Genomic DNA, 21556 nt, shown 5'->3' on the forward strand with positions numbered 1-21556 from the left:
GGCGGTTAGTTCAACAATCCCCCCCTCAATGTTACCCGATAGGAATCGAACTTGTGACCAAGCTCTAAAGCCACTTGTTAGCCGTCACGTTTGTTGTTGAACCAAAAGATTGACTTGTTAACACCCGATACAACCACATGACATATAGAACACATGAGGAAGGTAAGTCATGTCGCAAATCCCGAAGGGAAACGTTGGCAATTAGTCCAACGAAAGCCCTTTTTTAAGAGTGGTGCCTTTCACACAGTCAGCTTCTTAACAAACTGCTGTTGTAAACATCAGATTCCTTCCTAAATGAATTTGCAGCTTTGTTATTTGTTAGTCATATGGGCCATGGGTCAGATCATAGTATTATAATCAGCGCTCAATGTTGCTGGCTTGGTTGACTTGGTTAGGTTTTAAGTCATGTTCATATGAGCCCTAGTTTTGGCAGTGTGAATGGCAGTTAGTCTAACTGTTTCAACCTGTTCTATTTATTAAAAAATGGACAAGGGAGCAAGGGGCAACCCCAAAGTCTACCCATGTCTTGTTCTTGTTTGGCTCACCTTTCATAAATTTTGATGTCATTTATTTGTCAATGACTTTCGTTTAAAGTATATTATACACTAATCATTAAGCCAAACATGGGAGGAGTCAACGTGCATCTGCCCATAAAACTACGAGGAATCAGATTAATAAAGATGGCATTTCCAAGGCCAATTTGAAAGATCAATTCAACCAAATAGGTGAATACATTGAATATCTCTCGAGCCAGATAATATATTGGTTTTAAAAAATAGTGACATCCACCGAATTCTTCAAAGCATATACCAGATCAAGGAAACTTTCATTCAAACGTGTGTGATTTGTCAATACTTTTCAGTTGTTAAACAGTTGGTCAAGCGAATTTCTAACAATGGGTTGAATTTGACTGAAGATTTCATCAAGAGTTGGCATAAACTTCAACTTTTATATGGAAACATGATTTTTAATGAGAACTCTATACTACAAAATGGAGATTTGGGGAAAGATTGTTCCTGATTTAGTTGAAAATTGAAATCTTCAAAATTGCTTTAAAGGAACTTGTAGTAGCTAATATTTGGTTTCTATGAATGATGATGGAGTGGATGTTCAAGACTGAACTTTATCTTGATGATTTAAAAAATACTAGTGCTTAACTTACCAAAGACATTGACGAATCCGATAAACTAGTGCTTTTGATTGATGATGTACCCAAGAGATGCATTGCCCCTTGTTTATTGAAGATGGCAACCAACACATTAAAAGTTATCATAACCAAATTTCAAAATCATATCAAACAAAATTGAAAATCTGCGCAAGATTGTTGATTTCAACTGTAATCTCATACCACAACAAAGCAAATCTACACTTAGAAGCTTGCACAAAAGAATAAACAAGGGTGGAGACTTGGATTAGGGATATTACATATGATGATACCAGTAAGGTTCAAAAGGCAGTGTAAAATTTTAGAAATTACAAGTTAAAGGGATCAAACATTCAAAGAGGTCATTGACTTGTATCTTGGAGATGCTCACGTGTCTTGAATTGATAGAGTTGAAGGAGTGGAGATAATGTATTCCATTGCCACCACATTGTGCTTATGAGGAATTGATCCTACATATTTCAAAAAATGCAATTTGAAATATTCATTAATATCATATTATAGGTAGTGTAATTGGATGTTTCTAGATTTGACTATGTAAAGCTTTCTTTCATATCAACATTTCAGATCATACTGCATGATTCATCATCAAAATGCAAATATAAGTTATTTGCCTTATCTTCTCTTGCCATCCGCTTCTTGATGATATATTGTGGAGTATGAACCAAAATTTTGATGAAAAAAGCTTTACATAGTCAAATCTAGAAATGTCCACTTAATGACTTTTCTTCTTTTGATATCTGCATCATGATGATGGATCAAGGATTATGAATAAAAACTTTAACGATAAAAATCTTTACACAGTCAAATCGAGAAACATACAATTATAATATCATGGAATGTAGAACTTTAATGTTAGTGTAGGTGTTTATTTTCCTTATGCTAGGGGATATTTATTTCATAGTTATGGGACTCGGACTCGCCTCTAACTCGGAAAATCAAAATCCGACTTGGACTCAGACTCTGCGACGGGACTTGGCAAGGACTCGGAAAATCGAAAAACCCATGAAATTCAAAGATTTTTAAGGATTTAAAGATTTTTTCATGCATCATTTAGTCAATTAACATCAAATACACAATAATTGAGATAAATAGAAGCTACTTAACACTCATACATAATTTTGCATAGATCACATAAGTATAACATCAAATTTTTGAAGGGAAAAAATTGAATAACATAATATAAAGTTAAACATAGTGTCACTGTCAAATGTCTACAACATATGAAATCCATTGAATCAAAAGTTGAAAACATATATCAAAATATTAGCTAGAGTGTAGAAGACTAAGGTTCATAGTAGCCTATGCCCTCCTACAAATACACCTAAGATGAGTCATGGAAGACTCAAATATTGAGAAATATGTTTGTTTCAACTTATGTTCGCATTGTAGACAACAGGGCTCTCAGTCTCAAGTATGTCTATCAATTTGTGTGGTGAAACACAACCTTTAACAGTAAAAGTCTTTTAATAACAATTTTAATACCAGTGAAAAAAACACCTTCCAGAAATCTCTATCTTTTGAAATATAAATTTAAAAAAAGAAAAAGAAAAAATTTGGGAGTTTTGGGCTCGGGACTCAGTGAGTCCACGTGGACTCGGCCGAGTCCGAGTCCAGAAGCCATTTGCCTCGGAAAGGCCGCCTCTGCCTTGGACTCATAGAGTCCCGGAACACTGATTTATTTTTCCTACACATATTATTAAGCTTGCTTAGGTTAGATTAGAATGTTTAGAATGAGGGCACACGGTACAATCCTTCACTTATATCCACACCCACCTTTGGTTAGTTGAATCCCACACCTTCTTTTGGACTTACTAAGTTATTTGCAATCTCCCATAACCATTTGTTTGTCTTTACCTGAGTTGGCATAACCATGTTTTTGGCTTTTACAAATTAAATAAAACTTCCACCTATTTTGGGCAGATGGGAGTTATTGTTCTCTTAGAAGTATATGCTCATATTTTGCTATAAAAACAGCTCTCACTTCTCCCAATGCTAAGTTCACCAGCTCACCTATTCATGAATGCTAGTTTAGTGCTAAGGGGGTGCTGAATTTTGTTCATCTCTGGATTCAGTCTTGCTTTCCTTCGGTCATTTTGAGCTTGGGTGACTTCACAACCAAATCTAACATTTAGTGGCTTCATTTAATTAACAGGTTTTTAAGGTAGTGGTCACTGCCTGATATTTTCAAATTTTACAAATAGGTCCTCAGGTGAAGGATATAAGATTTTCTTAGAGATCTGAATTTTAGTTTTATAATAGTTGCATGCACAAACGTGAGGTATATTGAAGATAATAAAATTTGTATAAAGAATTCTCTCACTTTTAAGCATTTTTTTGTCATTCTTAATCTCTCAAGTTTTTGCTCCCAAACCTCAACTAGCTTTGGTTGATTGCTCAAAGCCTGCTTTTTTTACTTTGAAAGACATGCAAATTTAAGCATAAACTCCAAAATTGTCAAACTTTCTGTCCAATCAATTTAAATGAATGGTGTAAATATTCTTATTTTCCTAGAAAGTATTCAATAAAGGGAAATTACCTGGATAAAAGGGGAAGGACTCTGTCATAGGTGTTGCATTGCAAAACAAAATGTTCATTTGACGAATTCTTTTTGATAACAAAGTATTTTCCAAGAAATGGATGCATTCCACTTACACAAAATATTACCCTCTGAACTGGATGTCAGATTTGGAAAGAATCTTGATCCACTTGGCTGAGAATTGGAGTAGATTGCTAGTAGCCTAGGATCACAAGCTGTTGAAATGTGTCACATACCATAGAACCTTCAAATGTGATGACGGTGTTAAAATCAGTTTGGCAAAGTTTAATCTGAAGGATCATATTGTTAGGTGTGGAAATCACAAGATCCTACTCTGACCCAAATTTGGCTGATACCACCACAGTTTTGTTTTTCCTCATTCAGCAGCTCAGTTTGTCCTTTTCTATTCACGATTAGCAACTCTTGGGATTTTTTGGGTAGAACACTTCATCTTCCCCTATTTGTCTCTTCATTTCTTGGAGTACCTGGCTATGTATGATAGCATGCTTAACAAGAAATGGAAGAAGAATAGTATTTTTAAAATTTAAGCGAAATATCTCAACAAAGAGATTGCTATCTATTTGAAAATGACTTTCCATTTCAGCAAAGCTACAGTTCACATTGTAGAATCAATTGTATATATTGGATTCATTTGCCTTCAGTTTGATTCATAGCCCTTGTTTACAAAACATTAAATTTCTGCAGTCTAGGGCACATTGCCCACAGGGTTGCTCATCAAATCTGGATCACCCCTTGAAGACCTAGGATAATAACTTGACATTGCAAATTTACAACTATGACCTTGTTGATATGGCTTATTATATTACATGGTATGTTGTGTGCAAGGTACACAACAGTCTCTTTTGGTCTCATTGAGAAGCTTTGTCTCCAAAGCCGGAGAAAATAAGATTTACAGCAATAGGTAGGTGTGCTTAAACTTTTATCACAAGCTGAATTTAATTTTTTTGTAACTGATCTCATGAACACAAAATTTGCAGAGCTTAAAAAATAGTGTATGTTTCTATGTAAACATCATAAAATGTGCAAAACATATAGTTAGTGCCACACAAATATGTAAAGACAACTTTTCCCTGGAAAAAACCCTTCAAATTAGAAAAATTCCAGCAAGAGCAAACTTGAAAGCAACTAAAATCACTATAAAGTCATAAACAGTAGTTTACGGATACATACAATGCCACCAAGGTCAATTTGAGCACTGACAATCAATAGTAAGCTGTCTGAACACCTTTAATACAACTGTCAGCTTAGAAACCTCTCTTAAATATGCTTGTACTTGTTACAGCTACAAGATGGATATAAGAGTCAACTTTTTAAACTTTGTGCAGCAATTATGGCATTCCTCCAGCCTATTATTGATGAAAAATAGTAGATAAAATAACAAATTAGAAAACCAAATGGCAAAAGTTCTTTGTATTCCAAACTTTGTCTATATTTTGGTGAAATTGCGAGTCCCAGCAGGGATTGATTGTGCATTCACCATGTCATACTCTCATTTGCCATGGTAGAAAGCAAATTTCAAAATTTCCATATATCATACATGCGAAGTGGTAATTTGAATCTTGATCATAAATGTGTTTCCCTTCATTTTGAAGGTATAAAACCTGTAATGAGCACTTTGCCTTGTATCTATGTTGTCATCTCCATGACATCATCCAATCCTTCCTTTGTAGTCTATTAAGTGTGCTTGAGTTATAGTATCAAGATGGGTGACTTCTAGAAAGGTCAAATGCTTCAGCTTTGTGATCACCAGTTAGATGCAATGAGTGCTAAGTGTACTATTCATTCTCATGAGAGATGGGTTCTTGTGAATCACTACTCATGAAACATGGGTCGATGATTTTGAGTCGAAATTAAAAAAATGAATCCAAATAGCAATATTATTAGTTGACTTTTTTTGTGAAAATATCTTCTATTTATCAGTTGATAAGCTAAAGAAGCTCTATAATGAATGGGTCATAAGGCAAAACACTTGCTAAAGGTTTTGTGAATTTAGTAGAAGCTAAGTGGGTTTAATCTTGAAGGAAAGTCCAAGGTTATGTGTGCTTTAGTGTTACATCCCAATTTTTACCCTAATTTTTTTTTAGCTGATTATAGCCATTGAACCCAATTTATTTCTTCATGTGAATTTGAATCAGTTAATTATAGCCATTGTTTTAATATGTCAAGTTATAGCCATTTCCTTCATGTTCATGTGAAATCGAATTAGTTAATTATAGTCGTTGTTTTAATATGTTAAGTTATAGCTGTTTCCTTCATGTTCATATGAAATTGAGTCAGTTAAATCTAGCCATTGTGTTAATTTATTTATGATCATGTGAAATGGAGTCAGATAATTCTAGCCATTGTATATACATGATGAATAAGTCAGTTATTATGATGAAATTTCTAATGATCACTTGATGATTATATTTAACAAACTATGATACTTGAATTGATGTTTTGGTGAGAATGTTGTTTAAATGTTCACAAGATGGAGATCGGAGAGAGAGGGGAAGCATTACGAAACAAGGTCATCAGAAGGGGATGGTCATAGGGTTCAGTCATTAGGAATGATAGGCTTGACCTAAAAACTGCCCTGGCAAGGTTATTAAAATTTGGCAATTTATTTCATGGTGGAACTGCATGAGCTAAAAGTAAAAACAATATAAATATTAAAAAAGAAAACAAAGTTCTTACCTTTAAGAAATTATCAAATAATAATATCATTTTAATATTATTTTATTATCTTAATTAAGATCATAGATAAATAATTATAAAGTGATATCATTATATTAAAATCATTAATCATACCACCTTACAACTACGTACCTATAAACATAATCAAGAAAATAAGATAATATAAATAATATTTAATATTTAAACTCTTCATCTTCTTTCTTTTTAATTTTTCCCTCTTTATTTTCTTTCTAACCAATTGAATAAAGAATTGAGCATGAAGGTCGGCTCAGACTTATCTATTCATCCTTTTTCGTGTTTCGGGAATGACTGATGAATCATTTTACCCTTGCTCGAATTTATCACTGCTTTCAGAATACTGAACATAGCACCGAAGCCTTATAGTATCGCATTCCTGTTTATTGATACCAAGTTACGCTGCATACAAAACATAGAGACAAATTGAGCCAAGCGGGAGTCTCCTCTGACTACGGTGACAGTTTGTGTCATGTAAGAAGTGATCTTTCCTTTCCATTTATTTCCTTCTTGTTACGTTGAGTCGACTTTATGTAAAGCCAATTTAAAATTCGTTGTTTCCAAGTAATCATTGCAAAACTGTTGTTTTCCTGATTTGAAAGAGAATACAACTGTATTATAGTCAAACGTATTTCATTCAGCCATCTATGTAAAATGTTAATGTACATAGATGAAGTTGTCTGCAGTCAATATTCTAGTTTAATAAATCTTCAAGTTTAATCGACTGCCACAGCATTGATTTAAATATAAAGAACGTCATAATCATAATATCTAAACATGTGTTACTCTGCCAAGCTTTGTTGAATGATTTTCTTTCTTAAAAGATGTTATACAATATGGAATAATGATCAAATCTAAGATGAGTAACAAATTCAAGTACCAAAGAAATTCACAGGCTAAAGAGCTAAAATATTGTGAAAAAGGTACAAGATATATTGATGGCGTTGAGGAATCACCGACTAGATGGCCTGTTTATGGTGAGGAGGTGTAGATGAACCTGTAATGGAAATATACAAGAATGAAATTAGTAACCAATAAATACAAAAATAAAATAATGCATTTAGCTCATGCAAGTTCCACTTTTGAAATTAGTTGTCAAGCTAAGTGGTGGAGATCAGGCTATAAACCCACATTTCGAAATCCTTGGCTAGGGTGGAATCAGGCAAACTTGCCAGAACAAATTGATCTTGTTGTTGTCTAGACGTTTCAGTTATTCTGTCGGATAACTGCTGGGACCTCAACCCACCTGATTACTTTGATGGCTGGATCAACGAACATCCCAAGCCCGACCTTGGGGTAGGGAGGGCCGTTCTATTAAATTAGAACTTGTGGGCATAAGTTAAAAGGTCCGTGGTTGGGAGGTTAAGCCTATGTTAATGCTTCTCCTCTCACCAAAGCCAGAGCTTGGACAACCAATTAAGAAAGTCTCACAAATAAAACTTTATGTTCTTTTTAACCTATAAGAATAGTATATCCCTTTCAAGCTTGAAGGTCATTTATTTTAAAATTAGATATTTTCTTTAAATTAGTTAGATGATCATGCATATTTAGCTTTGCATTTCCATTTTAGTTGAACTATAAATTGTTAAGTATTTATTTTCATCTGATCATGTAAATTATTAGATAAATGATATTCTAGATGGAATTGAAAAGCAATGTAGATTTAATTTCAGTTTTAAATCCGTTATTGAATACTACGTCATGTGAATATGAAATAGAAATTAGTTGGTTTAATGATGAAGTTAGTTAGAAGAAAACCGGTTGTTACATATGGTATCAGAGAGCTGGGTTCAACACTGAACCTAGGGCACATCACCTTCTTTAGATCTAATAAAATTTAAAACTAAATATAGGATGTTAGTATGTAGAACACCTCGCAAGAAAACTCGACATCCTATTTTTCCATACCTCATTAAGAATATGACTAAGTATGATTACTCTTGCTGTTCTGAACCACAAGGTAATGAAACACTGAGCCAAGCTATTCAATGAATGAAAAAGGAGAGAATTCGATGGACACCTGCCAAGAAGGCAGCATACAGGAATAAACTGATTCAAAACTGGAACGCTCGGCAGAGCAGCTCCCTCCTCCATTTTAATAGATCATGGATGGTACGAGACATGTACCAGACAGAACCAGAAGCTGTAAAACCAGAATAAAGATATTCTATGGATGTAGACTACCTCAATAGAGGAATTTTGCAAATAAATTTTGCTTTGTTAAGCAATGGAAATGAATTTTGCTTTGTTGAGCAATGGATATAATTTTGATTGCTTTGTTGAGCAATAGAAATGAATTTTGCTTTGTTAAGCAATGGATATAATTTTGATTGCTTTGTTGAGCAATGAAAATGAATTTTGCTTTGTTGAGCAATGGATATAATTTTGATTGCTTTGTTGAGCAATATGAATTTGTAATTAAGGATTGCTTAGTTGAGCAATGAAAATAAATCTTGATATTGGAAATATTTTTTGGCAAACAATGAGAAATTTTGAACAATAGAAATGAAAATTTCTTTTTGAGCAATGAAAACTAAACTATAAATTTAACTGTGTAAACTAACAGGTGAAACACTTGAAATACAACATGAGTAACAATGAGAATACAGAAAACCAAGAGATATTTCGTGAGAACCATCTATCCTCCAATGAACTGTTACTTCAAATTTTACAAGAAACACAACTAAAACTAGAAACTATGGAAAGAAGAATGAGCGAGATGGCAGCCTAGACGGGGGAACATCGTGAGGAAATGCAAGACACACCCAGGGTCGAGACAAAAGTCTCAGGACATAATAAAACCCCCTCCGCTAAACAAGTGGATAAACAAAGAAAGAAGGAAATTGTGGCTGATTTATCAGCAGATATTAAGAAAATTAAACCCCCTAAGTTCTTTGGTACTGAGTCCAGAGAAGAAGCCGAAGCATCGCTGATAGAGATGGAACAATACTTCAAGATCTGAAACTTTATAGAGACCTCAAAGGCAGTTTGGGGCATATACCAATTCACCAGGGAAGCAACAACTTGGTGGGGAAACACCAAGGTGGAACTAAACATTAGATCTACTGACATTACATGGGAAAAGTTCGTAGATATATTTAGGACATGATGGCTGCCTCAAACCTTCTATGACCAGAAACTCATGGAATTTCAGAACTTGAAATAGGGAGATTTGTTGGTTCACAAATACTGGGAGAAATTCACCAGATTGCTTAAATACATACCACCATATCAACAAGATACCAACCTGAAGGTAAGAAAGTTTATTATGGGGCTGAATAATAGGATAGGGGGAGCCGTAGATGTACTTGCACCACGAACCATGGAGGAGGCTTTGGAAAACGCTCAATATAAGGTTAAAAAGGATGATTCTATTCGGGACAATAAGAGAACGACCATCTGGAAATCAAAAGGCATTGAATCTAGACCACCAAGAAAACAGTTTAGGGATTATAAGAACAACAAACTTGAGAATAAAAGCAATGGAACTAATGACATAAAAGGAAATTTTCATGCGAACAAAAGTGATAGGAATAATGAGAAAGGAGGACCACCGAGGGGTTGTTATATTTGCTGAGGGAACCATTATAAGAAGCAATGCCCTAACTTCATTCATCCACAACGCCCATCTTTGCCACAACAATAGGTTTTTCAGCAAAGAATTCACGTAACCTTGGATAATAGATAGGCGGAGCAATAGATAGGTCCCATTGAAACACCGAGTAAGATTTACGGAAACCTTGTGACTATACTCATTGATACTGGAGCAACTGAATGTTTTATTTCACCTAGACTGTTAAGTAGATTACCAAAAAGAACTAGTTTTATGGCAAAACCATGGACAGTCAAATATGCAAACCAGTCAAGGGCCAAGGTAGAGCAATTCCTGTTTGAAGCTCAGGTTGATTTTCCGGACTTCTTTACAGAATTGAATTTATATATAGCTCCGCTAGGATCTTATGACATTATCATTGGAATAAATTGGCTTAGTGAACATAAGGCTAAGGTAGATTGCCTTGCCAAAATCATCAATTGTGTAGATGATAGAGGTAGACCCACAAGTATTTTAGGGATCAAACATGAAATTAGAGCCCAACAGATTTCAGCAATGCAACTTAAGAGATATGGAAGGAAAGGTTGTGAAATATTCGTAGTAAGGGTTGAAGATACAAGAGAAACCACTTATGGGGATGATTATATTTATGAAGATGGAGCAATTAAGCAAAAAATTAAAAGAATCATTCGAAGAAAAATATCCCTATTTGAAAAACTATCAAGATGTATTTCCTAAGGAACTCCCTGGCTTACCCCCTTCCCGGAAATTTGATTTTACCATAGACTTGATACCAGGAACAGAACCTGTATCCAGAGCCCCATATAAGATGACCACCATGGAACTTATGGAATTGCAGATTCAACTGCAGGATATGTTGGATAAGAAGATGATTCGACCTAGTGTCTCACCGTGGGGAGCCCTTGTGTTATTTGTAAGAAAGGATGAAACCATGAGGCTATGTATAGATTACAGGATGCTTAATAAAGTCACCATCAAAAATTGATAGCCATTACCCAGAATAGATGATTTCTTCGATCAAATGAAGGGTGCGACTGTGTTTTCAAAAATTGACTTAAGATTAGGATACCATCAACTGTGAATTAAAGAAGATGACATACACAAAATTGCTTTCAGAACTAGATATGGACATTATGAGTTTACGGTGCTGCCGTTTGGATTAATTAATGCTCCTGCGACCTTTATGAACTTAATGAACAACATATTTTAGGATTGTCTGGACAAATTTGTGTTGGTTTTTATAGATGATATTCTAATATATTCCAAAAATGAAGAAGAACATCAGAGACACTTAGAGATAGTATTGCAAAGACTTAGAGAACATAAGTTATATGGGAAATTATCAAAGTGTGCTTTTTACCAGAAAGAAATTCAGTATCTGGGGCATATAATTTCGGCACAGGGCATAGCAGTAGATCCATCTAAGATTAAAGCAATTAAGGAATGGCCCATACCTAGAAACGTATCTGAAGTCAGGAGCTTTATGGGATTAGTCGGATTTTATAGAATATTTGTCAAGAACTTCTCTAGGATAGCCTATCCGATCACATCGCTTCAGAGGAAGGGAAAGAAATTTGTTTGGACAGAAAAATGTCAGTCAGCTTTTAAGTTTCTAAAAGAAGAATTGACTATTGCACCTATCTTAAGGGTACTCGATCTGCATAAACCGTTTGTGGTAATTACCGATGCTTCAGGTGAAAGATTAGGGGGTGTATTAATGCAAGAAGAACAAGTCATTGCTTATGAGTCTAGGAAGCTGAAAAATTAGAAACAAAATTATGCACCTCATGCTCTGGAATTAGCAGCCATAGTACATGCTTTATAGTTTTAGAGGCATTATCTAATTGGAAAACCTTTTGAACTCTGATCTGATCATCAAAGTTTAAAATATATTTTCACTCAGCAAAATTGGAATGCTAGACAGAGAAGATGGTTAGAATTTTTAGTGGATTATGAATTTGACATAAGCTACATTAAAGGGAAAGAAAATAAGGTGGCTGATGCCTTAAGTTGGAGAAGGAATATTTCAGCAATGACCAAGGTAAACTTCCAATTGAGGGACCAAATTTTACAAGATTTGGAGCATGACGAGTTTTATGTAGAAATCAGCATGACACTTATTAGAGATCCGCAGGACCTCGAGTACTCAGATTTTAACTTAGAAGAAGATGGATTGTTGAGATATCGCCACAGAATTTATGTACCCAATCATCCTGAGCTACAAAGATTAATTTTAGGTGAGTATCACTCAACCTCATATTCAAGACACCCGAGAGTAACGAAAATATTATTTGACATAAAACCCTTATACTTTTGGAAGGGAATGAAAAGAGAGATAATTGAGTTTGTAGCAAGTTGTTTAGAGTGTCAAAGAGTGAAAGCGGAACATCGATACCCAACAAGATTGTTGCACCCAAATGAGGTACCTAAATGGAAGTGGCAAGTAATATCCATGGACTTTGTACAAGGGTTGCCCATGACCTGAAATTGACATAACACTATTTTGGTCGTAGTTGATAGGTTGATTAAGGTTGCACACTTTATTCTAGGGAATTTATCCAATGGAGCACTTGAGAGAGCCCATAAGTTTATAAAAAAGATTTTCAGATTACACTGGATTCCAGAGAAAATTATTTCAGATAGGGATACTAGGATAACATCCAGATTTTGGTAAACACTATTTTCAGCCTTGGGCACTAAACTAAATATAAGTTCAGCTTATCATCCTGAAACAGATGGTCAGATAGAGTGAGTGAATCAGGTATTAGAGGACCTTCCAAGGGTTTGTCGCATGGATTGACAGTATCAATGGGAAATGTACTTACTTTTGGTTGAATTTGCATATAATAACTCATAACAGTCTTCGATTAAGATGGCTCCTTTTGAGGCCTTGTATGGTCGTAAATGCAGAGCCCTAGTAAGTTGGAATCGATTAGAAGATAGGGTCATTATCGGACCATAAATGCTTCAAGAGATGGAAGAGCAAGTACTTTAGATTCGCCAGAGGTTGAAGGAAGCAAATGACAGGCAGAAAACTTATGCTGATTCTAAAAGAACACCCAGAGAATTTATAGTAGGGGACAAGGTGTTACTGAGAGTTAAGCCTCAAAAGAGTACTATTAAGTTTGGTAAGAATGCTAAATTGGCCCCCAGATATGTAGGACCTTTCGAAGTTTTGGAGGTTGTTAACCCAGTGGCCTACAGAATTGCTTTACCACCAGCGCTTGCCAGGATGCATAATGTCTTCCATGTGTCTTACCTTATGAAGTTTGTTAGTCACCATGAGCACATGATTGATTGGAAATTGTTGCAGGTGTGAGGGCCAGGAGTGGTAGAGGTAAAATCGTTCAGAATACTCGAGAGGTACGTAAGCTGGGCTTACAGAATCAAGAGGTAACTCAGTGCAAGGTCCAGTGGGACCAGTATACAGAAGATAATGCCACATGGGAAGATTATCATGATATTTATTAGAAATATCCCTATCTTTTCACAGAAAGTGAAAATTGAATATTTCATTTCTTTTATGTATTAAATAACAAATTGATACTATTTTATCGTGGACGATGAAAAATCTAAGGGGGTGAATATGTTACATTCCAATTTTTGCCCTATAATTTTTTTAGCTGATTATAGCCGTTGAACCCGATTTATTTCTTCATGTGAATTTGAATCAGTTAATTATATCCATTGTTTTAATATGTTAAGTTATAGCCATTTCCTTCATGTTCATGTGAAATCGAATCAGTTAATTATAGCCGTTGTTTTAATATGTTAAGTTATAGCCGTTTCCTTCATGTTCATATGAAATTGAGTCAGTTAAATCTAGCCATTTTGTTTATTTATTTATGATCATGTGAAATGGAGTCAAATAATTCTAGCCGTTGTATATACATGATGAATAAGTCAGTCATTATGATGAAATTCCTAATGATCACTTGATGATTTTATTTAACAAACTATGATACTTGAATTGATGTTTTGGCAAGAATGTTGTTTAAATGTTCACATGATTAAGATCGGAGAGAGAGGGGAAGCATTACGAAACGAGGTCATTGGAAGGGGATGGTCATAGGGTTCAGTCATCAGGAATTACAAGTTTGACCTAAAAACCGCCTGGGCAATTTATTTCATGGTGGAACTATATGAGCTAAAAGTAAAAACAATATAAATATTAAAAAAAAAAAACAAAGTTCTTACCTTTAAGAAATTATTAAATAATAATATCATTTTAATATTATTTTATTCTCTCAATTAAGATCATAGATAAATAATTATAAAGTGGCATCATTATATTAAAATCATTAATCATACCACCTTACAACTATGTACTTATAAACATAATCAAGAAAATAAGATAATATAAATAATATTTAATATTTAAACTCGTCATCTTCTTTCTTTTTAATTTTTCCCTCTTTATTTTCTTTCTAGCCGATTGAATAAAGAATCGAGCATGATCTTTTGTAACTGTTGGGTAGCCATAAGGTCAGTTCAGACTTATTTATTCATCCTTTTTCGTGTTTCGGGAATGATTGATGAATCATTTTACCCTTGCTCGAATTTATCATTGCCTTCAAAATATTGAACATAGCACCAAAGCCTTATAGTATTGCATTCCTGTTTATTGATACCAAGTTACACTACATACAGAACAAAGAGACGAATTGAGCCAAGCGGGAGTCTCCTCTGACTACGGTGACAGTGTGTGTCACGTAAGAAGTGATCTTTCCTTTCCATTTATTACCTTCTTGTTACGCTGAGTCGACTTTATGTAAAGCCAATTTAAAATTCGTTGTTTCCAAGTAATCATTGCAAAACTGTTGTTTTCTTGATTTGAAAGAGAGTACCACTGTATTATAGTCCAACGTATTTCATTCAGCCATCCATTTAAAATGTTAATGTACATTGATGAAGTCGTTTGCAGTCAATATTCTAGTTTAATAAATCTTCAATTTTAATCGACTGCCACAACATTGATTTAAATATAAAGAATGTCATAATCATAATATTTGAACATGTGTTACTCTGCCAAACTTTCTTGAATGATTTTCTTTCTTAAAAGATGTTATACAATATGGAATAATGATCAAATCTGAGATGAGTAACAAATCCAAGTACCAAAGAAATTCACAGGCTAAAGAGCCAGAATATAGTGAAAAGGGTACAAGATATATTGATGGCGCCGAGGAATCACCGGCTAGATGGCCTGTTTATGGTGAGGAGGTGTAGATGAACCTGTAATGGAAATAGACAAGAATGAAATTAGTAACCAATAAATACAAAAATAAAATAATGCATTTAGTTCATGCAAGTTCTACTTTTGAAATTAGTTGTCAAGCTGAGTGGTGGAGATCGGGTTATAAACCCACATTTCGAAATCCTTGGCCAGTGTGGAATTAGGCAGCTTGCCAGAACAAATTGATCTTGTTATTGTCCAGACACTTCAGTTATTTTGTTGGATAACTGCTGGGACCTCAACCCACTTGATTACTCTGATGGCTGGATCAATGAACATCCCAAGCCCGACCTCGGGGTAGGGAGGGCCATTCTATTAAATTAGAACCTGTGGGGATAAGTAAAAAGGTTCGCGGTTGGGAGGTTAAGCCTATGTTAATGCTTCTCCTCTCACCAAAGCCAAAGCTTGGACAACCAATTAAGAAAGTCTCACAAATAAAACTGTATGTTCTTTTTAACTTGTAAGAATAGTATTTCCCTTTCAAGCTTTAAGATCATTTATTTTAAAATTAGATATTTTCTTTAAATTAGTTAGATGATCATGCGTATTTAGCTTTGCATTTCCATTTCAGTTGAACTATAAATTGTTAAGTATTTATTTTCATCTGATCATGTAAATTATTAGATAAATGATATTCTAGATGGAATTGAAAAGCAATGTAGATTTAATTTCAGTTTTAAATCCATTATTGAATACTATGTTACGTGAATATGAAATAGAAATTAGTTAGTTTAATGCTGAAGTTAGTTAGAAGAAAACTGGTTGTTACATTTAGTTGGAGTTGTACTAGGATGCATGACTTCTTGGAAAGCTGAATGCTTCACCTCTGTGACCATCACTATGATGCAATGAGTGCTAAGTGAACCATTCGTTCTCATGAAAGATGGGTTCTTGTGAAAGACGACTAATGAAACATGGATCAATGAGTTTGACTCAAACTACATGGTTGAATCTTGATTGCAATCTAATAATTTGACTTGTGGAAAATATTTCCTACTTATCAATTGGGGAGCTAAAGGAGCTCTATAATGAATGATTCAGAAGGCACAACATTGCTGAAGGTTTTGCAAATGGGCTAGCAAGCTAAAAGGGCTTAAGCTTGGGGGAAACTCCATGGTTAGGCTTGCTTGAGTTGTACTAATGGAATGGGTAACTTTTTGGGAAGGTCCAATGCTTCACCTTTGTGAGCATCACGTAGATGCAATGAGTGCTAAGATTACCATTCAGTCTCATGAGAGAGGGGTTCTTGTGAGTCACTCTCATGAAATATGGGTCAATGAGTTTGACTTGAAAACTACATTGTTGAATCCAAATAGCAATATCATAATTCGACTTGTGGAAAATATCTCCTACTAATCAATTGATGAACTAAAGGGACTCTATATTGAATGGTTCATATGAGACAACATTTGTTTAAGGTTTTGAAAATGGAGTAGCAAGTTACTTGGGCTTAGTTTTGGGGAAGATCCATGGTTAAATGCGCTTGAGCTGGATTAGTTTTCGGATGGGTGACTTTTGAGGAAGGCCCAATGCTTCACCTTTGTGAGTATTGCCTAGATGTAATGAGTGCTAAGCGTACCATTCAGCTGCATGAGATATGGGTTCTTGTGAACCACTACTCATGAAACATGGGTCAATGAGTTTAACTAAAAAACAAAACAGATTTTTTATATTGAAGATCGTTTGCAAACCTTGTGCTCATTCAAGCAACAACATGAGACTTACAAGCTTAAGTTGTTCAAGCTCCTTACGAGCAACGACACTAGAAACAACAATTGGAAGACCAAGATTCACAACTTAGAATCCACTTTTTACAATGAGAGAAATACAACCAAGAGTCACAACTTAGAATTCCACAAAGATGCCTCTCGTGGGATTTGAACTAGGGTCTCCACAATGAGCTCATTGTTTCTGTAATATTCCGAATGAATATTCCACTAATTTTGCTCACAAAACAGATTCCAGCACCAGTAGATAACTCAGCAAACAAATCGATAAATGCTCATTAAATACCTTAGAATGTTATTGTATTATACATCAGCAATACAATAACTATTATTGTCACCACAATCCATTCTTAAAAACAGTATTACAGTCAGATTGGAAATATTAGACCAGAAATACAATATAAGCACAAGTGAGACACTTGAAATGACGCCTCCACCACTATGGGTTTTCGTCCACTGTCTTCCACCTTGTGGGCTTTCATCCTCCAATCGGGCTGAAGCTGAAGCTTCCAATTGACTCTCCAAGAGAGATCAATTAATCAGATAAAAAACCAAGCAAATATCCAAACATGTAGAAATGAGCTTCTTCTCCGCCTTTTAAAGACCCAACTTGTGACTCTTCAGCTTCTGTATTCTTGTCTTTTTGTCTTATACCTCCTTGTCACTTTTAGCTTACTTATAATATCAAATTGACCTTTTATAAATTTAAATTATGCTCTCATAGTCAATTTTAATATTATATGAATTTCTTTAAATTTCCCAATGTCCCAAAAAGGGGACATTACAGTTTCAGCCAACTAGGCTAAACACCTTGGACAAAAACAACACAGTTGAATCCTGATAGTGATATTATAATTTGGTTTGTGGAAAATATCTCCTAATTATCAATTCTCTCTCTTAACCCCACAAAGCACACTGTCATAGAACACCATGACCCCCATGGTCCAGTAGGTTTTTGACTGGATTCTCAGGATCTATATTTATATATTTTGATAATATCAAATTTGCAATGTTTATTTATACTTATATTTTGCTATGCCTATATGCCTTGTGACTATGCCTTTCAACTATGCCTTGAAATTATGGCCTGTGAAAATCAATAAATGTTCAGACATGGGACTGATGTGCATGCTATTTAATTTGTGTCTGTGCATTATCACATTTTTCTTTATCAAAAGTGATGTTTTTGGTTGTCATACAAAACTTGTGAGTGTGCCTGGTACGTGTATCTCAATTAACTAGGTATTCACTGCATTTCCTTTCGCGATTGTAGATTTGATTCAATTATGCAATTTATTTAACTCACTCTGATAGCTAGAATAGGGCAATTTCCATTTACAGTACTGCAGTGATATTGAATGTGAAACTGAGATTGCATTGACAAAAATGGCTATATAGACAAGGAATTTTAGAATGTCATTTTTATATTTTGAACTCCTGCTATGCATCAGGACAGACTTGACAAAGATTTATATCCAACTTTTTTTTAATCTTCTCTAAAGTTGTGTTCTTCAGTTGGTTACAAGATTTGAGTTGTTTTTTGCCTTCAGAATTGCAGATGAGATTCACAGTCCAACTACTAGAAGAAATAAAGAATGGCAAAAGAAGCTGCCTTTGGTGGTCTTGCGTGCAGAGGAGATATTATACTCCAAAGCAAATTCAGAAGTACCTAAATTTCTATCATCTCTGTTTGTTCAGCATGCAATAGGATACTGTGTTGGCAGTAGCTTTTCATTATGTCATACCTAAAGAACTAGTTGAACTTTAGTGAATTGTTATAAATTATTGAATTTTTTTAGTTCATCAAATATCATTTTAATGTGTACAAGTGATTGCAGGCAGAATATATGGACTTGAAAACGTTGCGGGCCCGAATAGAGGATGCTGTAAATATTATGATTAGAAGAGATGAAAGCACTGAGAATGATGGTCAATATTTGGAACCTTGTGTGGAAGGTATATTCGATATTGTGCCCCTGCCATAGTGGTGTTGCATCTCTTGTCAGCTATATTTTGCTGTGATGAATATCCTATCTTTAATACTATGACTCATTAGAAAATAATTCTGACACCAGACTGGAAAAAGAAGTGTAGTAATAATTCTGGAATGTTACTTATATTACTGAGCATTAGTGGATAAAGTTTTTTAGTAATTTTGATAGTACAGAGCATTAAGTTTTATGATGTCTGCAATGATCATTTCCCTAACAGAACATAATTTTTTGTTGCTTTATTTTTTGCAGCGGCTCTATATGTTGGATGCCCACCAAAGAAAGCACCCAGGAGCCAGAGGCACATTTCAAGAAGTTGTGTAGGTAGTAGCCAATCATTGGCTACATCCTCCGTCACCCCTTTCATAGGCAAGTGCAATGATTATGAGGGTTCTTCATTGGTTAGTCAAGGAAATACACAGGAGACTAGATTTATCAATGCAGAATATTGTGCTGGAGTTTCATCTTCTTTAGGTTGTGAGCAGTATCCTGTAATGCCCATCCACGCTACACCTGGCCATCCAAGTTCAGTTGTCTGCACCCCTAGAGTTGACACAATACCTTCCACCAATGATGCACTCTTCTCTCTTCTAAATCCACGTTCAACTGGCAACATAAATTTTAACCAAGGAACTCCTTCGGCATGGAATGGACCATCTCAACAGCAGCCATTTTTGCGTACAAATGAAAGAGGAGCAATTGTGCATCCTCATGAGCTTCAAAACAGGTTTGATACAAGGCTTCTTTGCATGCCTGTTCCATGGTCTCTGTCTTCTGCATCCACATGCAATGCAATGTCAACACCCTGGCGTGTAACACCACCATTCCAATTAGATGTCTCAAACAGGCCTTCAATTAGTTTCCCTTCTCATGCGATATTGACTCCTGTAGTTGCTGAATTACCGACTCCTTGCTTGAATTCTGAACTGCAAATTCAAATGCATCCAGTAGTGTCAAAAAATAGCATCCACACAGGGTCCAATTCTGCAAAATACACAACAGAATTGCACTCTTTTGATGGCACACATGGTACATACAAAAGCTTTCAAAGCAATGCAGAAAGAGATTCATCTGCAGATCTGGGTCGCAAAACAGCATCCGAAGATGCGTGTGATCTAGATTTAAGATTGGGCCCATCATCAGATCCATGCTTTCACATTGCAACCACTGGAAGCTACGATGTTGAAGATTTAGAATCAAGTAATTCTAGAGCAAAGGGTCAAGTAGAAGATCAGGCTCTAGAAAATTTAAAGGTGAATGATTCTTTTGGTTCCGGTTCTGAATCAAATCAGGATTTTCATTGTTTTTCTCCTTCTCTTAGTTCAGGATTTGATTTCCCAGAAGCACTTCCAAGGGAGAATATAGGTCTATGCGTCAACAGATATACAATCAACCAAGCAACAGATGTTGAAATGCCAAGTGCAAAGCACAGCAGGTGTGATAAAGAGTGGATGGTCGATCAAATAGATGTCGATTCAACAGATAAGCAGCAAATGTGTGAATTGCAGATGGGGCTCGGACTTTCTTTGTCCAGAAGAAGAAATGATATATAGTCAATGATACCTGGTGAAAATGTAGGACTGTCGAATAGAAGACATGTCCTGCTGTTGTATATAATGCTGACCCTTAAGGGCCAATGGCCTCTGTCCTAGAGTGCCAATTTCTCTAACTGGATCTTGTAAAATTAAATGTCTTTTTAAACGAAGGCTATTTGGACAATATCCACTCCCCCTTTCCCTCTATTAACCACAAATACATTAGGTCTTGTTTTGTATAGAGTGGTGAAGGAAGGTATCTAAAACTAGGTGAGCAAACTTAATATAATTATATGCTTATGCCTGGCTAATCTTTCTTATGACGTTGCTTTTCTCATATGAAAATTTCAATAGAAAATTCAACCAGCCTGGATAACCAGTTAATACCATCAACTGGTGATTGGGTTTGATGTTAAATCATCACACCAGTCCATTCTTCACAGTTTTAATTTTAATTAAGTTGAACCTATTGTACCCAAATGAGGATTTTTACCCCACCAGCTAACAAACTTTGTATAACTTAATTTTCGAAGACCTCAGCTGCCAAAGCAATTTAAGTGACTTCCTTTTCAGTGAAAATCAGGCCTAAATAGGAAGTACCCTGTCTGTAAATCGAAGTTACAATCTGGTTTCCTCTTATGGATTAATTGTTTTTCTAGGAATGATACAGGGGGCTTTCAATGATCCCATGATTAAAATAAAGAGTGGTTCTTTAAATGAGCATCTTTCATATTCAGTGATTAGGTCTGGTACGTGTGCATGTAATCGGTGTGGGCATCGGGCACTCTAAATGTTGTGGACGGGGAAGCATAAATTCAAATAATAAAGTATTGCAGTACAATTAGTTCGCTAATAATAGAATAACACATCTTGGTAAAACCTTGACAAAGCACCAAGGAAACATCCTCAGGACAAGGTATCAGTCGTCTTATTGCTGAGAGAAAGCAAAAGCAATACAATCCCCAGAATTGCTGCTACCATAATTGCTATTGCAATTTGCAATTCAACTACTCTTGCAATTTACAATTAACAACTTCATCAATTTGCTTTTCCAATTTATAATTCTCAATTTTTTTTGGC

The 21556-nt window shown here is 35.1% G+C and overlaps 1 protein-coding gene across 1 annotated transcript in view; it reads left to right on the forward strand.

Annotated features, from left to right (window-relative positions):
• Nucleotides 1-20660, forward strand: part of LOC149533368 (uncharacterized) — a 46597-nt gene extending 25937 nt beyond the window's left edge. The window contains exons 2-4 of the mRNA XM_089805081.1: nucleotides 18501-18615; nucleotides 18789-18906; nucleotides 19194-20660. Coding sequence (XP_089661207.1) covers nucleotides 18501-18615; nucleotides 18789-18906; nucleotides 19194-20494 — 1534 coding nt within the window. The 3' untranslated portion in view covers nucleotides 20495-20660. The remainder of the gene's footprint in view (nucleotides 1-18500; nucleotides 18616-18788; nucleotides 18907-19193) is intronic.
• The last annotated feature ends 896 nt before the right edge of the window (nucleotides 20661-21556 follow it).

This window comes from Cupressus sempervirens, chromosome 10 (genome assembly GCF_028749045.1).
Source record: "Cupressus sempervirens isolate cs-2001-9-10 chromosome 10, ASM2874904v1, whole genome shotgun sequence".
Classification (NCBI taxonomy): Eukaryota; Viridiplantae; Streptophyta; class Pinopsida; order Cupressales; family Cupressaceae; genus Cupressus; species Cupressus sempervirens.